Source organism: Taudactylus pleione, unplaced genomic scaffold (assembly GCF_031769625.1).
Source record: "Taudactylus pleione unplaced genomic scaffold, aTauple2 ptg000749l, whole genome shotgun sequence".
Taxonomy (NCBI): Eukaryota; Metazoa; Chordata; class Amphibia; order Anura; family Myobatrachidae; genus Taudactylus; species Taudactylus pleione.
Genome location: NW_028285151.1, coordinates 125,157 through 141,394, shown reverse-complemented (window position 1 = coordinate 141,394; position 16,238 = coordinate 125,157). Strand labels below are relative to the sequence as shown.

General features: G+C 42.5%; 1 protein-coding gene across 7 annotated transcripts in view; it reads right to left on the bottom strand.

Moving 5' to 3' along the window:
• Positions 1-16,238, bottom strand: part of RBM19 (RNA binding motif protein 19) — a 124,185-nt gene that overhangs the window by 67,677 nt on the left and 40,270 nt on the right. For all 7 annotated transcript variants that reach the window (XR_015872560.1, XR_015872562.1, XR_015872561.1 and 4 more), the window contains exons 13-18: positions 12,990-13,086; positions 12,787-12,897; positions 10,093-10,293; positions 3,721-3,835; positions 2,532-2,665; positions 2,341-2,401 (exon numbers count right to left, since the gene is read on the bottom strand). Coding sequence is in view for 4 of the 7 variants with exons in the window: in XM_088457273.1 (XP_088313399.1) it covers positions 2,341-2,401; positions 2,532-2,665; positions 3,721-3,835; positions 10,093-10,293; positions 12,787-12,897; positions 12,990-13,086 (719 nt within the window). In the remaining 3 variants the exon portion in view is untranslated. The remainder of the gene's footprint in view (positions 1-2,340; positions 2,402-2,531; positions 2,666-3,720; positions 3,836-10,092; positions 10,294-12,786; positions 12,898-12,989; positions 13,087-16,238) is intronic.

Genomic DNA, 16,238 nt, shown 5'->3' with positions numbered 1-16,238 from the left:
ATTATACCCATGTGTTCCCCAGGAATAGATGCTTAACAGGATCGTTTACACAGATCTTATATGACCTAAGTCCACCATAGACACAACTTACTCTTACCCTTTACCTTTTTGTGTTTTATTCATTATGTAATTTTGTATTTGTATGTGATATAAAATTACTTCTGCTTTATTAAATTATATACATCTTTTTTATATATGCAGCTTAAATTCTAGGTACATTTAAACCATTGGTAAACACTTTTCATTAGTGCTTCAGTGTTTGCGTACAAGTGACTATACACAGCTGCAATTCCTAATGCTGTAGAATACACATTTAAAATATTGCCGATTCCAATATTACTGCTTCGCATCCACACTAATGATTTGACACATAGTAGCGTCACGGAGCCCTTTGTTTGCACTATTTCCACTTGGTAAAAAATCCCCAAATGAATTCGATATGTCACAGACAAAGGTAGGGTGACTCCTTGTATTTAGATGGCAAGTGTGCGTGAGGTCAGGGGGAGGGAAGGCAGTTCAATGAGACTGTACCGAGTGATGGCCGAGCACACAGAAACAGAGTCACTGAAAGGACTAGGAGACGGAATACTAGGAACACTGGTAGCATGAGGAAGGAACGCTCTGCTCATAGGAGTTAACCTGCTCAGAGGAGGGGTGAACAGCTGGAAGAATAACTGGGGAGAAGCATAGGACATGGGATGAGATCATTTTAAAGATTTCCTTGCACAATATAGAAATGCCCAGACATGCCCAGAAAACGTGGAATAGAACAGCAATTACACCAGAAAAATGTGGAGCAGCTGGGCCACATTGTATGAAGTTTATTTGGGTGAGATGCAATCTGTGCAAAAAATTCAGATGCGTTTCAGTGTGGTTCGGGGACTTCGACATTGCATAGGCAGTCTAATATATATGTATATATTTTCCCACTGAGGGGAGGATGGTCTTAGTTTTAAGAACCAAGGCTTTAATGGACCATGCTGGCCTTCTGAAGTATTTACATTAACAGAACTAGATGATAAGGGAGGGGAACAAACTGGAACAGCCATAGAGCTGCCTGAAGGTCAGTGAGATACGCTTACTGGTCCCCAGATCTATCGTCATGTAAAATATTTTTGGCCACAACATCAGCAGATATCTCTCTGAATACCCCCAAATGTCCACATGATCCTTAAAAACCTTGAGATGAGATCACCACTCTTTTCGGTCTAGGCCACAGCATTTCAAACATCAGCTTCCAAGTTGTTTACCCTACATGAGAGATAGCCAGAACACATTTCTTCCCATTGTAGCTCATATCATGTCCTGGGTACTACAAGTGCTTGCCTGATGGTCCAGGTAAAATACCACAGTGACGCTGCCCATTTGGAACCTGTACTCTCCCTCTAGATACCTCATGCGTCAATCTCATATGTACTTGTCATTTTTATGTATGATTTGCCATGGCAGTAACATTAACCTTGCTGCACCCAGAAATAGTAAACTGAGGTGGCAGATCACTGCACCTTAAAAATGGAGAAAACTGGAAATTCTGCATTTATCATTGCCGTGGTTTTTAAAAGGTAGTCCATAATTCAGAGGCAGGACAGCAGGGGCTATATTGCCCCGTCTCCTATGGGTGGAATATAACCCATTGCTTTTATACTCTTACTGCAAATGGAGGAGAGCTTAGATATGTACTGTGCATAACCATGAGCTGTAACATGTTTCTTCTGAAACTTAAATTCTAAACCAGCTGATATGGGCGACTGTGTGAACATTTTACCATTTCTATCTAAATAGAATTATTACACAGACACAAAGTTCTCTGTAGACAGAAAATGTTTAATCCATTGCAATTTTATGACCTACATGTAAGGCAAAGCAAATTAATAACCTTCAAGTTGTTTTTTCAGTACTTGAGATATTCCACTGTGTTTATTAATCCTACATTACAGTGTAGCAACACACTGCAAATGACAACATTGACTTTTTCCAGAACACATCTTTTTATTCATCAGGAGAAGAGCATTTCCACATAAAAGAATGTCCAATAAAGACACTTCATACAATGTTTCCATAAAGGAGAAATGCACCCTGCAGGATGTCCATATGCTGCATATACTGAAATTACTACCACAATCTTTTCAATTACAGTTTTGTTAAATCCCGCCTGATTGCTGTCCTACCTATAAATGCATTAAAGCTTTGTACGATTCTGTATTGTATTACTGTTGAAGGTACTCTAATGCCCATTACAAACATTTTTTCATTTTTTTTTATTTCACAGCTGCGCTTATTCTGAACATTTTATGAGCACAGTTTTAATTCATTATAAAGCAATGTACTGGGGATACACACCTTGCTTATCCTTCTTTTTGGAAATGGTACAGGTTTTCACAGCCCCGACTTTGGAAAAGACCTGTACAAACAATAGAGGATACCATTGAACAAAATTATTTCCAATCTTCCCATCTCTTTAGAAGCAATGAATGGGGTGTAAATCAAGTAGCCACAGGACAGTACAACTGAGACAGGCAGATACCACTTACCTCCCTAAGGGTTTCTTCACTGGTGCTGAAGTTCAGGTTTTTAATAAACAAAGTACAACCTTCAAGTGTTTCTTCCTCATCATCTTCCTCTTCTGACTCCCTCTTCTGCTCCGCCTGCGTTTCCACACATTCTTCTGAGTAAGTCAAACAAAAGGAGAAATTTTATACATATAAAAAAATTCTACAAACACAAATATACACATACACTTATCATAAAACCAGTACTAGCAACTCCCAACCGCCCCTTGCTGCTAACCTCAATTTGCTTTATTGAGTTTAGCTGGTGACAGTGGAGGCCATTGGACTACACTGAATTCATTGTCATGTTTATGGAACCAGCTTTAGATGAGGTGTGCTTTGTGATATGCATTACGTACAGCTGGAAGTAGCCATTAGAAGATGGGTAGACTGTGGCCCTAATGAGGGATGCACATGGTCAGCAGCAATACTCAAGTAGGCAATGACATTTAAACAATGATCAACTAATATCAAAAGGGGCCTAATGTGTGCCAAGAAAACATTCCTTACACCATTATAGCACCACCACAACAAACCACTGTAAGAAGGCAGGATTGATTCATGGATTGTGTCGTTACTGCCTTTTGACCCTATGATCTGCAAGTTGCAGCAAAAATCTAATTTGGTCAGACCAGGCAATGTGTTTCCAATCTGCAACTGGCCAGTTTTTTTTCCTCTCAGCCCTTTTACATTAGCAAGGAGTTTATGCTCAAATAACTTCCAAATCAACAAAAGTTTAAACACAAAAGACTGTTGTGGGTAATCACAGAAGACCAGCAAACAATCCCGTCTCGCACCAACAATTACTCCATGGTCAATGTCACTTAAATCACATTTCTTCCGCATTTTGTATGAACAACTGAACTTCTTGACCATGTCTGTATGCTTTTATACATTGAGGTGCTGCCACATGATTGGCTAATATTTACATTAACGACCAGGTGTACTTAATAAAATGGTCCAATGAGTGTATATAAGTGGCCATTGAGTGCATATAACTCCATCATAAAAACACACTAACAGTAATGATCACATATACAGGATTCAGGTGGCTTCATGATAACCTCGGCTCACAAAAGAGTTGAAAAAAAATGGCAAAAAATGGTTTCTCTCCCAGTCCAGTGTTGAAATAATAACTCATCCTGAATAATAATCCATTCTCATCTCTCACCTTTCTCTTGCTCAGCGGGCTTGGTTTCTTTTACTGGCTCTGCTTTCATCACAGCGGGTGGGCTGCTGAAGACATTTATAGGAGCCCACTCCAAGTAAAGGGGGACATGTTGAAACTGAGCATGATGGAAAGATTAGAATGCAGTGGTGTGAGGAAGGAAGTGAATAACTTCATTGACCAAGCAGTAAAATATATACTATGCGAACATAGCTATCCATATCATTTGTATGTAGTCAAACATGTTCAAATCTCCAGTACTTTCAGCCAAATATATATGTACATTCAGTGGTAATTTGGTCTGAAGCAACAGCCAGTTACTCCCCCCAGAATGCACTGGAATACCAAATATTTGAAACCGAGTGGTAGTAACATCTCTCTTAAAATACACACACACATATATACATATTCCATAGACAAAAAAACCTTACGGTTTCACTTGCCCCATTAAGGCTGCTTAGACATGATCTGAAAATTCACTAAACGTATTGAATTTCTGCCACTCAAGCTAAAAAAAGCAATGAAATTACGATCATTGAGGCTGACGCCTTAATGGACGTGTTCCTTGCGTAATACAGATATGGTATGCCATGACACCATGTGATTAACTGCAGATTCAGCACTCTCACAGGGTGAGATTGCTGTCACTCACAAAATGGTGGAGCTGCTAATTCACAGAATTGTGTGCTCATTGGAATACACACATGCAGTCTATGCAACTGAGGTCTGAGCAGTAATGTGGAACACACAGCCCACAATCTTCCCATTCAGTCACCACAAAAATTTCACTGAGTTCCAACATCCTTCTCACTCCATACATCCATCTCATTCATTATACACATTCAGCTTCCCAATTGCTAAAACTAAAACTGTCTATACATGTACACTATCTTCGCCTCCATGCTGCTATAACTTCCCCAATCCCTACAGCTGTGTGTTCTCCCAACTGTGCTAGTCTGCATGCCCTGATCCACACCAAAATGTCTTTCTCCATGTGCACCGCCATGTCTTCCTGCATGCATGCCACTGTGCTTCCTTTCATCTGCACTACGTCACTCTGTCTTCCCCTCATCTCTGCCACTCATCATTCCTCCATCGGGACCACTCTGTCCCTCCCGACCGTGCCACTTTGTCTTTTCCCTCCCACCCATACCACTCTGTCTTCCTCAATCCCTTCTGTTGTGTGTTCTCCCATTGTGCTGGTCTGTATTACTCATCCACATCAATCTGTCTTTACCCATCTGCGCTGCTCTGTCATCCTGCATCCATGCCACTCTGTACCCCCTATTCATGTCCCTCTGTTCCCCCAAACTGTGCAACTCTGTCTCCCCCCATGTGCATCATTTTCCACGAATCTGCATCACTTTGGCTCACCCCCATCTGTACTGCCTAATCTTCCTCTCCACACGCCATTGTGTCTGCCCCATCCACACCGCTGTGTCTCCTTCACCCACAGTGGCGTAAATTCATACCAGACGCCTGGAGGCAAGTTTTAATTTGGAGCCCCCCCTAAAAAAAAGGGGAAAATATATATTGCGCATATCTATCTATTTCATATGCACAAAAATACTAATATAAAATAGCCTTAAGCGGGTTGAATATATTGTGGGCAATGGAGTAGGTGCCCCTTCAGTGCTGGCACTCGACGGCAGGCGCCTCCATTGTCTCCCATAGTTCTGCTCCTGTTCCCCCATCCACCATACTCTTATTCCATCTGTGCAGCTGTATGTTCTGCTCAGACCTCAGTTGCATAGTCTGCATGTGTGTATTCCAATGAGCACACAATTCTGTGAATTAGCTGATCCACCATTTTGTGAGTGACGGCAATCTCACTCTGTGAGAGTGCTGAATCTGCAGTTAACCACATAGTGTTATGGCATACCATATCTGTATTACGCAAGGAACACGTCCATTAAGGCTTTAGCCTTAATGATCGTAATGTCATTGATTTTTTTTAGTCTGAGTGGCAGAAATTCAATAGGTTTTGTGAATTTTCAGATCATGTCTAAGCAGCCTTAATGGGACATGTGAAACCGTAAGGTTTTTTATCTATGGAATTTCATAGCTTTTTAAAACTATTAGGGTTTGGATGAGCAAACTGGGCCACCTGCAGGGGAGAAGGGCAACAAAATTGTACACTAGCACAGGTGGAAGAGGGGACAGCACACAGGAGGTGGTTTGGGAGGTGCAGAGTGGGAGACGGCTGTAGGCGTGCAGGGTAACGGCAGCAGCGGTACAGTGCAATACCCTATTGCGACAGTGGGCGACAAAGGGCTCACTGGTAGTACGCATGCACCTGAGAAAATAAAATCAATTAGTCACAGATGCACGAACGCAGCAGCGAGATCCATCTACGCATCTATGTTAAAAATTGAATGTGAAAAAAATAAAAAAAGGTGCCCCTCATGCCCCAAAACACAACCAGCACCGTGCTTTTAACAGCCAGTCCTGGTTGTGTTTAAATACAGGGGAAAAATTACGTAGGGGTCCCCTGTACTTAAGCACAACCAGCACCGGGCTAGTCAGAACCAGCCCTGGTTGCCAAAATACGGGGGACAAATGATGTAGGGGTCCCCCGTATTCAGCGCAAGCAGCACTGGGCTCTGAGCCTGCCTTGGTTCTATAAATACAGGGGGAAAAATGCGTAGGCTCCCCCCGTACTTACGAGAACCAGCACCGGACCCTTTTGTAGCGGGGTAGCGTGGGGGGGGTGATGCCACAGCCAGAGGAGCCCTTTCACCTGGGCCCCCCAGCCGAAGCATCACCCCTGGCTGCTAATCAGCCCAGGCCGGTGATCCCTGGGGACACCACCACCACCAGCACCCCCACCCCAGAAAAAAAGGGGTTCCCCTCTCCACGGCACCCCAGGCTGATAGCCCGGGGCTATCCCTGGCACCCTTGGGCGGTGGGTGCCGGGTTGATTATGTAAAGTGTGGTGCAAGTAAAGTTTGAATATTGTCTTTTGCTGTGGAACTACAGTCCCCAGCAAGCCTACTCGCGTGCTGGTACTTGGAGAACCACAAGTATCAGCATGCAGGGCATTACTGGCCTGCTGGTACCTGTAGTTCCACAGCCAAAGCAATATTAAAAAACCACACAACACACACTGTAGAAAAGTAACATTTTATTAAAACATACATGCACACACACACGTGTACTCACACATTCACACACTATCTCACTTACTCACCTATGTATCCCTGTAGCCAATCTGTCCAATGGAGCACCTGTAAATATGAAGAGAAAAAAAAAAAAAAAGCATGCCCCGCCCCCCAAAACCAACAACCAGCACCGGGCTTTGAAGACCCAGTACTGGTTGTGTTAAATACAGGGGACAAATGACGTAGGGGTCCCCCGTATTAAGCACCAGGCTTTTCAGAAGTCATTTGTCCCCCGTATTTTGGCAACCAGGACTGGTCTGAAAAGCCTGGTGCTGGTTGTGCTTAATACGGGGGACCCCTACGTCGTTTGTCCCCTGTATTTAGCACAACCAGTACTGGGTCTCCAAAGCCCGGTGCTGGCTGTTTTTTGGGGGGGCAGTGCCACACCATTTTTTCTTTTTTTAACACAGAAGCAGGTATCACAGATCTTCCAGATCCGAGCCTGCATTCTATGTGATGCTACCTCCCACGGGTCCTAACGCCATCCCCACCACCGCCCGCACCGCCGCCGCTAAGGCCCGCTACCGTCCAGGCTGCTGATTGCAGCTAACGCCAGCTTCCCCCCCTGCGTCTTTCCCCCGGGTTCCGCTGCAGCTAATGCCAGCTTCCTTCCCCCGAGCCCACCACCGCTAAAACCCGTAAATGACGGTCATCTTGGTGAACCCAATTAAAGCCACAGTGATTACACCTGTTGAAGGCTCCTCCTGCGGCTCCGCAACAAGTTGAAAAGTCCTATCTATTCAATCGCGCATTCTTGAGGTAACAGTTTAAAAACTGTAGCTTTCTAATTTACCTGAACCCCAAAACCACATACCCTGGCACAATAGCTACCTAATAAAAGTTGTTTTTTTACACGCAGCCTTAATATAAAAGGCACGACTGTGCCCTTATAATATATATAAAAATATACACGCAGTGATGCTCAAGAGTAGTAATGTGACCAGTTATATACTTAGCAATGACAATTCGTTTGAACAAATAGTTGGAAGGTAAAGAGCAATATGCAGTAATGATGCTCGGTACTATGTCCATCTGTAATGCAACGCTGTAGTAATGCCCATTAGTTTGCCCAGTTAAAGTAATGCTTGGTAATATGCCCAGCTTTGCTACATAAGCATTATAATAAATATGCTAAGTAGTATGCTTAGTTTTCATGTTCAGCTGTAGTAGGACCCAATAATAATCATATCTGCAATGTTCACTTAGAGTAATGGTCAGTAACATACCTTGCTGTAATGCATAGTTGTAGTAATATTAATACAAGCTTGTAATGACCCAATATGTCTAGCTCTAATAGCAGCAAAAATAATGGGCAGATGTTCAATTCCTCAATTATGAAAATGCAGAAATATAATAGTAACAATTTCAATAATAAACTATAGTGGTATCAGTAGCCAGGAATCTACTGCCAGCACCAGTCTTACCCTTAATCTCCCCCCAGGTTTCTACAGCTGGTCTAGGGCTGCCTTTTCTAACAAGTCAATAGTGCAGCAATGGTGGCCAACTACATGCTGGTGCCACAAGCGCAAAGAGCTAAAAAGCTGTGGATATGGGGTGAATGAGTGAAGCTACTGTATGCAGAAAGATGTCATGCATTAAGCTGCATACACAGACAACGATTTTGTTACCAATGATTTTATGAACGATTTTATGAACGATTTTCTGAACGATTTTTTAAAGTGTAATGAACGATTTTTTTGAACTACAAACTATTTTTGCATATTCCCTGACTGAAAATCGTTGACAAGTCTGACTGAACTACAAACTACAAACGTGAACGGAGCGTACACACGGTCAGATTTGTCAGACTTGTCAGATTTGTCAGATGAACGACTGAACGATTAAACGATTTGAACGATTTGGACGATTTGAACGATTGAACGATTTTTGACTGCATTAAAATGAATGGAATCGTCCAAGTCTGACTGCAAACCCATCAGATGTCAGATATCGTTATCTGACAAACGGGAACGCGCATCGTTGATCGTCCGTCGTTCAGGCATGTCAGATATGAACGATTTTCCTTCAGATATGAACGACTGAACGATTTTTAAATCGTTATCGTCCATATCTGAAGAAAAAATCTGATCGTGTGTATGCACCATTAGATAGACCCTGACACATTCCAAGTCTCAATGGTTTGGAGCCCTTGGACCTATCTTTCTGAGCTCCTGTCATCTTGCCTTCTGGAGCCACATTGCTTCACTGCTATTGCACCCCTGTGTAGTATGCACCATATTCAAATATATAAACATCAGTCCTACCAATGTCGGATTATCACTTCACTTAAAACACCCACTGAATCGAAAGCCAGTATACAATGCAACATGCTGTATAATGTACAGTGTACATCAGATAATATATAAAAATTATCTTGTGGCATTCAACGCTATAGGCACAGCAGATGGTTGCTGTGGTTATCACATTCATGATATCTAATGTATACAGCATTGAGATCTCATTATAAGAACACAACAGGCACAATTCAGAAGATTCTGTAAACATTTATCCATCTTATCCATCATTTGAAACCAATTATCTAGTAACAATATAATGGAATAAAAACAGCTATATATTTCTGTACCAGGCATATAGCATTGACCCCTCTCTTAAAGAGAAAAAAAGTCAACACATCAGGCTGTTTATAACGCTTGTAAATCTAGGTGTCAGATCTTTAGCAGATGTATAACATAATATATTTTTTCATGCTTTTAAGTTGCTTACAAATTCATGAAGCTGTTTAGTGTGTTTTGGCTGTTTAGGAAGGTCTCAAACATGGTAAATTATATGGAATTATTCAAATTTAGCATTAATTCTGACATACGGTATGGTGACATTTAGGTATTTTAATACGGATACCTAATGACTGACTATCCAGCACTCATTTCTTCCAAACACATGCACAAGTTGTAAGGGGTTGGGTAGGGGATCCCGACGGTCAGAATCCCGACAGATTTCTGTACGTATTATAACCCTTACCCAAAACCTCCCCCTAACCCACCCCCCCCCCCTTCCACAGCCTAACCCTAACCCTCCAGTCCTGCAGCATAACCCTAACCCTCCCCTTAGTGGCTAACCCTAATACTTACCTTTGCAATCTGTCAGTATTCTGACTACATGCAGTTGTAAGATCTACAGTAAGCAGGATATTCCCAAGCAGAGTTGTGCTTTCATGCTCATAAGAAACCACTTGGCTGTAGGACAGAGGACATACCTTTGTGTAAGCCAATTTACGGAAAGCTTGCTTTGCTTCAGTTGGTTCAAGAAACTCCACAATGGCACTTATGCCACCTTCTGGCAGCAGCACCCTCCCCAGATCCCCAAAACGTCCAAACACCTCTTGTAGTTCTGCAGACTGACAACCAGCCGGGAGATTCTTTACCAGGATCACTGACTTACTGCGCGGCCCAGCAGCCTGATTGGGAGAGAATAAAGCAGTAGTGTCAACACAACCCTGCAAAAGGCAGATACATATATAAACATAGGACAATCTTGAGTTACTTCGGTCTTAAAATCCCTGAACTAAAAATAAATCAGCAATTGAACTAGACTATAGCCAAAAGTATGTGAATTAGAATAATACCTTACAAACTACTGCTTATGTATTCAGAAAATATCTGCTTATGTATTCAGAAAATATACACAAAGTGATGATTTTCTGAGAATAGGAAAGAGCTCCACTTATAGTTTCAATACAAAAGGAGAATACCCGACATAAAAAACAAATCAGGATTTTTGTACTTACCAGTAAAATCAATTTCTCTGGTTTTATGGGGGACACTGGAGTTACACTGTGATACAGTCGGTGGTGTGTGGAGCTGGCACTTTAAATCCTAGATGACTTGAACCTGGCTCCTCCACCTTTGTACCCCACCAGACTTAAGTTAAGTTTAACCAAGACCAAGGAGAGATGGAGAAGAGAGAGGTAAGTACGAAAAGAGGAACACGTCACAACACTCGGTAACCAATAGCCGAACACAACCAGGAGCAATCAAACAAAACTGGCAATAACCAGAACACAGCAGCGCGCAAGGAGGGAGTTTACTGGTACGTATAAAAATCTTGACACTGGGGATATCCCAAAGCAGTTCTCACAGAAGGGAGTGCACTGTGGCAGCACGAAGCAACTTGGTCCGAAACTAGTCTCATTGGATACAAAGGTGTCAAAGCGATAAAATGTAACAAAATTATGCATGCTAGACCAGGTGGCAGCCCGACACAGAAGAGCAGCTGAGGCCCCATGACGCGCAGCCCATGAGCCACCCATCGAGCAAGTGATGAAAGCCTGCCTGATAACTTCTTGAATCCACTAAGATATTGTTTGTTTCGAAAACCGGCCTGCCCAACTTGTGGGAATCATAGATGACAAGCAAACTTCAGTCTTTTGTAAGCGAGAGCACATAATTGGAGAGCCCGGACCACATCCAAAGAATGCACAGCAGAATCGTTGCTGGGTATAACCGGAACCACAAACAGCTGATTGATGTGTAATTTGCAGACAACCTTTGGCAAGTAGGAGGGTTTAGTACAGAACTCCGACCAGTAGTCATGAAAATCCAGGTAAGGAGAGTAAGAAGACAAGGCACTTAGCTCAGATACAGTCCTGGCAAAGGCAATCGCAAGGAAGAAGAAAGTCTTCCAAGTGAGGCATTTAAACTCTACAGAATCAAGCGGTTCAAAGAAATCTGATTATAAATGGTTAAGATAAGATTTAAGTTCCAAGGAGCAGTGGGAAGAAGAAATGGGGGTTTGAGATGGGGGACCCCTTGCATAAAAGTTTGCAGATCCAGGAACAGGTGGATCATATGGAAGGTCCACAGCACTGAGAAAGCATCCACTGCCGAGTCCTCGGGTCTAGTTCTCGAGCAATTAAGAAGAACCCTTATGATTGAACAGAGGTGTCATTAGATCGATGTCCGGCAATCCCAACCTTTCTACCAGATCCTGGAGGACGTCTGGATGCAGGTACCACTCCCCGGGGAGAAAGTCCTGATGGCTGAGGTAATCTGCCTCCCAATTTTCTGCCCCTGGAATGGCTGTTACATGACATTCCACCCACATGAGAATGCGTACCATCTCTCTCACAGCTAGGGGATTCTTTGTACCCCCTTTATGAATTATGTATGCCACTGCCGTGGTGTTGTCTGATTGGACTTTTACAGGATGCCCTTGCAGAAACTATTTAGCCACTATTAGGGCATTGAAGTTCCAGGACATTGATGGGTACTAATGCTTCCTACCAGGACCAAACTCCCTGAAACTGATTTTGATGAACTACCACACCCCAGCCTTTGAGGCTAATATCTGTGGTCACCCAGATTGTGAAAGGACGACTGGAGCTGAGATGGTTTGAATTCAACCACCAGAGAAGGGAGAGAGACGGGACTAAAGAGTGATGGGAAAATCTTTGGATAGGTGAAGGTGGGAGACTTTCCATCTGGAAAGCAGATCCAATTGAAACTCTCCACCATGGTTGCCAGATCAGTCTCTTTAATAAGCAACAAATGAATTACACAGGTTCTGTGGATGGCTGACTTCTAGGGGTATACTAACTATAGGCTATAGTTAGTATACCCCTAGAAGTCAGCCATCCACAGAACCTGTGTAATTCATGTGTTGCTTATTAAAGGGACAGATCTGGCAACCTTGGTGGAAATGCTGATAGGGAGGGGGAGAGAGTTCCAGAAGAAAGGAGCAGCATGGGCAAAGTATTGGATGCGAAAGTGGGACTAAGTAATCAGTTGTGTGGATATCCAATCTCAGTTTGAGAATTTCTCCTTCCCTTGCCTCTTTCTTTTTTCTGTATCATCCCCTCCCCCCATAAAGTTATTATGCTTTGAAAAATAAATGACTTTGTATAGATGTTTACAATTGCTGACTTATCCAAGTTTTCTGTTCTGCTTATTACCTGGCTGAAAGAATCCAGACTGACTCCATTTTCAAGCAGGAATTGACGAACATCTTGTACTACCTGTGTCTCTCCTAAAGCAACCCTCACAGCTACGCTGCCCTTGCCTTCCTGTGGGAAAAAGGATAACGGGAGTAAATTACTGTGACAATATACAGAATTTTATTACAGACATTATGCAGGCAGTTTGGATGGATACTCACATGATCCAGTACTTGGTTCTTGCTAGTGTTGAACTTCTGAGCGATGACATCAGCCACTGCGCTGGTTCCCATGAACAGAGTGTTCCAGTTGTGAGAACTGATGTGAGATAGGGAAAGAGCACATTTCAGTATTGAAGTGGTGCTTTTGGGAGCTGTGGGTAATCAGCATATTCATTGAAGGCAATTTTTCAACATAATGTTGAATATGCAGCGACAGGGGTAGCTGACATGAACGACAACTTTGAAAGGATTGTCTAATCTGTAACAATTGTTCGAAGTGGTTAATCTGTATTCGATACAATTTAATGAAAGTTTGAAAACTATTACACAAAAGAAACTATGAGAGTTAACCCCTTTAAATGTGGTCTCATCATGGCAGACCAAACCCTAACAGTAATGGCTACAGAGAGCTATTGCATCTCACGCTTATTCTTGGCTCTGCCATTACCGCATGTTGGCACAGCACAAAATAAAACAGCCTTGCTCAACATCTTTGAGACTACATCCTATGTGGCACACTAGCAGTCGATATGACTTCATGGGGAAGATTCTATAGAGCTATCTGCTAAAGCAATTGTGCGTATGCGCGGGCTGCCATCGCTAAGAGCCACAATTGTAGAATTCCATAAGCTATCACCACCACAAACTGGGTTTGACATATTAGGTCAACATTCATCATGTTGCCATGAGAATGTCAACATGTTCATCATGTCAACAATGACCATGTCAACACTGATGAAATGTTGACAGTCAGAATGTCGACACTGATTTTAATGGAAGTCTAATGCTATCTCTAATGAAAATGACGACATTCTGTCTATGTTGACATTTTCCAGGTGTCAACATTTATAATGACTGCATACCTCACACACCCATACTTATCTAGCTAATTCAGGGTGGTGTATGCACAAGTGGCTAGGAAGTTACATTGTTAACATATAAGGTCTTTCCTACTTAATATACCAAGGAATAGTCTGAGGTAAATGTTAAGCATGTGTATAGGATCTCTATAATACTCAGATGTCAAAGAAAGTGACAAAAATTTTAAAGCGAAAATACACATACAGTACACCAGGGTTAGTGTGGCAGTGCAGAAGCAAATACCTGAGGCAAAGAGCCACCTGGAGTGCCAAAGATTTGTTTAAATCCCAGTAAAAAAGCACTTATTGCCAGTTCCTGTATGAATTCTACACACATGCCACCATTGATTCTTGCCACGACTGGCTTGTGAACAGCTATCCGTTCTATCACTACTTTGCCATGGTTCCTGCACTTCACAGATATATCCAGCTGCCTGCCAGAGTTCAGGACAGGAAATGGCACAATCAGGAAATAGAATGACTGCTGCTGCTATGAGCAGGAAGAACTTATGTGGGAGAGCAGGAGAGAGCACAGATGGTCAATAGGTATCTATACATGGCACCAGTTTATTGGTTCTGCACATGAAACTTGGCATCATACAGAATAATGATAATTAAAACTGGTGCTTGATATGGGTAATTTCTGTACTTTATACCAAGCAAGGCTCAGCACATTATACAGTCTACTAAAAACAGATAGTCTTATCTGGTGCCAAGTAGGCAAAGCCAATCATATACATGGCTACTCATATAGCAGCACCTAACATTTGGGGTAATTATTATTTTTTGGAGCTACTGTATATGTCAAGATCTGTTCTTACAGCCAAGTTCATTGCTAGCTGTTTACTGAACTGGAGCTGAACCAGTAAGTTGTGTAGATATATGCAGCCAGCTCTCACAAATATATAACAAAAAACTAAAAATTATGAAGGCACTTGGAAATTACAGAGTAGTGCTTTAGAGTGTTATAAGACCAAGGACACAATTATTAAAGAACTACTGGAATACTATCTCAGTTCGGCTGCTGCACTCAGACAGTTCAATGGATGTTGCTATAGACATCACTGTTCCTCTGAGGCCAACTTGGTAACAGCAGCTGACGCCACAACTTCTGCCAAAATGGAGAGCAGGTGTCCTGTCTATGTATTCTGCCAAAATGGAGAGCAGGTGTCCTGTCTATGTATTCTGCCAAAATGGAGAATAGGTGTCCTGTCTATGCATGCTGCCAAAATGGAGAGAAGGTGTCCTGTCTATGTATGCTGCCAAAATGGAGAATAGGTGTCCTGTCTATGTATGCTGCCAAAATGGAGAATAGGTGTCCTGTCTATGTATGCTGCCAAAATGGAGAGAAGGTGTCCTGTCTATGTATTCTGCCAAAATGGAGAATAGGTGTCCTGTCTATGTATGCTGCCAAAATGGAGAATAGGTGTCCTGTCTATCTATGCTGCCAAAATGGAGAGGTGTCCAGTCTATGTATTCTGCCAAAATGGAGAGAAGGTGTCCTGTCTATGTATGCTGCCAAAATGGAGAATAGGTGTCCTGTCTATGTATGCTGCCAAAATGGAGAATAGGTGTCCTGTCTGTGTATGCTGCCAAAATGGAGAGAAGGTGTCCGGTCTATGTATTCTGCCAAAATGGAGAGAAGGTGTCCTGTCTATGTATTCTGCCAAAATGGAGAGAAGGTATCCTGTCTATGTATTCTGCCAAAATGGAGAGGTGTCCTTTCTATGTATTCTGCCAAAATGAAGAGGAGGTGTCCTGTCCTTGTATTCTGCCAAAATGGAGAGGTGTCCTATCTATGTATTCTGCCAAAATGGAGAGAAGATGTCCTGTCTATGTATTCTGCCAAAATGGAGAATAGGTGTCCTGTCTATGTATGCTGCCAAAATGGAGAATAGGTGTCCTGTCTATCTATGCTGCCAAAATGGAGAGGTGTCCAGTCTATGTATTCTGCCAAAATGGAGAGAAGGTGTCCTGTCTATGTATTCTGCCAAAATGGAGAATAGGTGTCCTGTCTATGTATGCAGAAGTGTGCCCGATACCAAATAAAAATCCCGGGCACACAGCTACTCTGAGCAAGCAGATAGCAAAGAAGCCGCACAACAGCTAATGCTACAGTACCACAAAAGAAGTTTAGTGAAATAAATGGAGAAGAACAGTCACTGACTGCCCTAAGATTTTACACTCTTAATGGTTTCTCCTCATTTCAACCTTCCCATGTCCCCAGTAGCTGCATTAAATACTAGTCACCAATGCCTTACAGTAGCCACATACCTTTTCCCCAACAGCTCTTATTCTACATTATGAATCAATTTTTCCCAAAACCTTTTGACTCTATGGTCACTTGGGTTTCCTTTAACAAAATTGCGCCAAGAAGATTGCAGAAAAT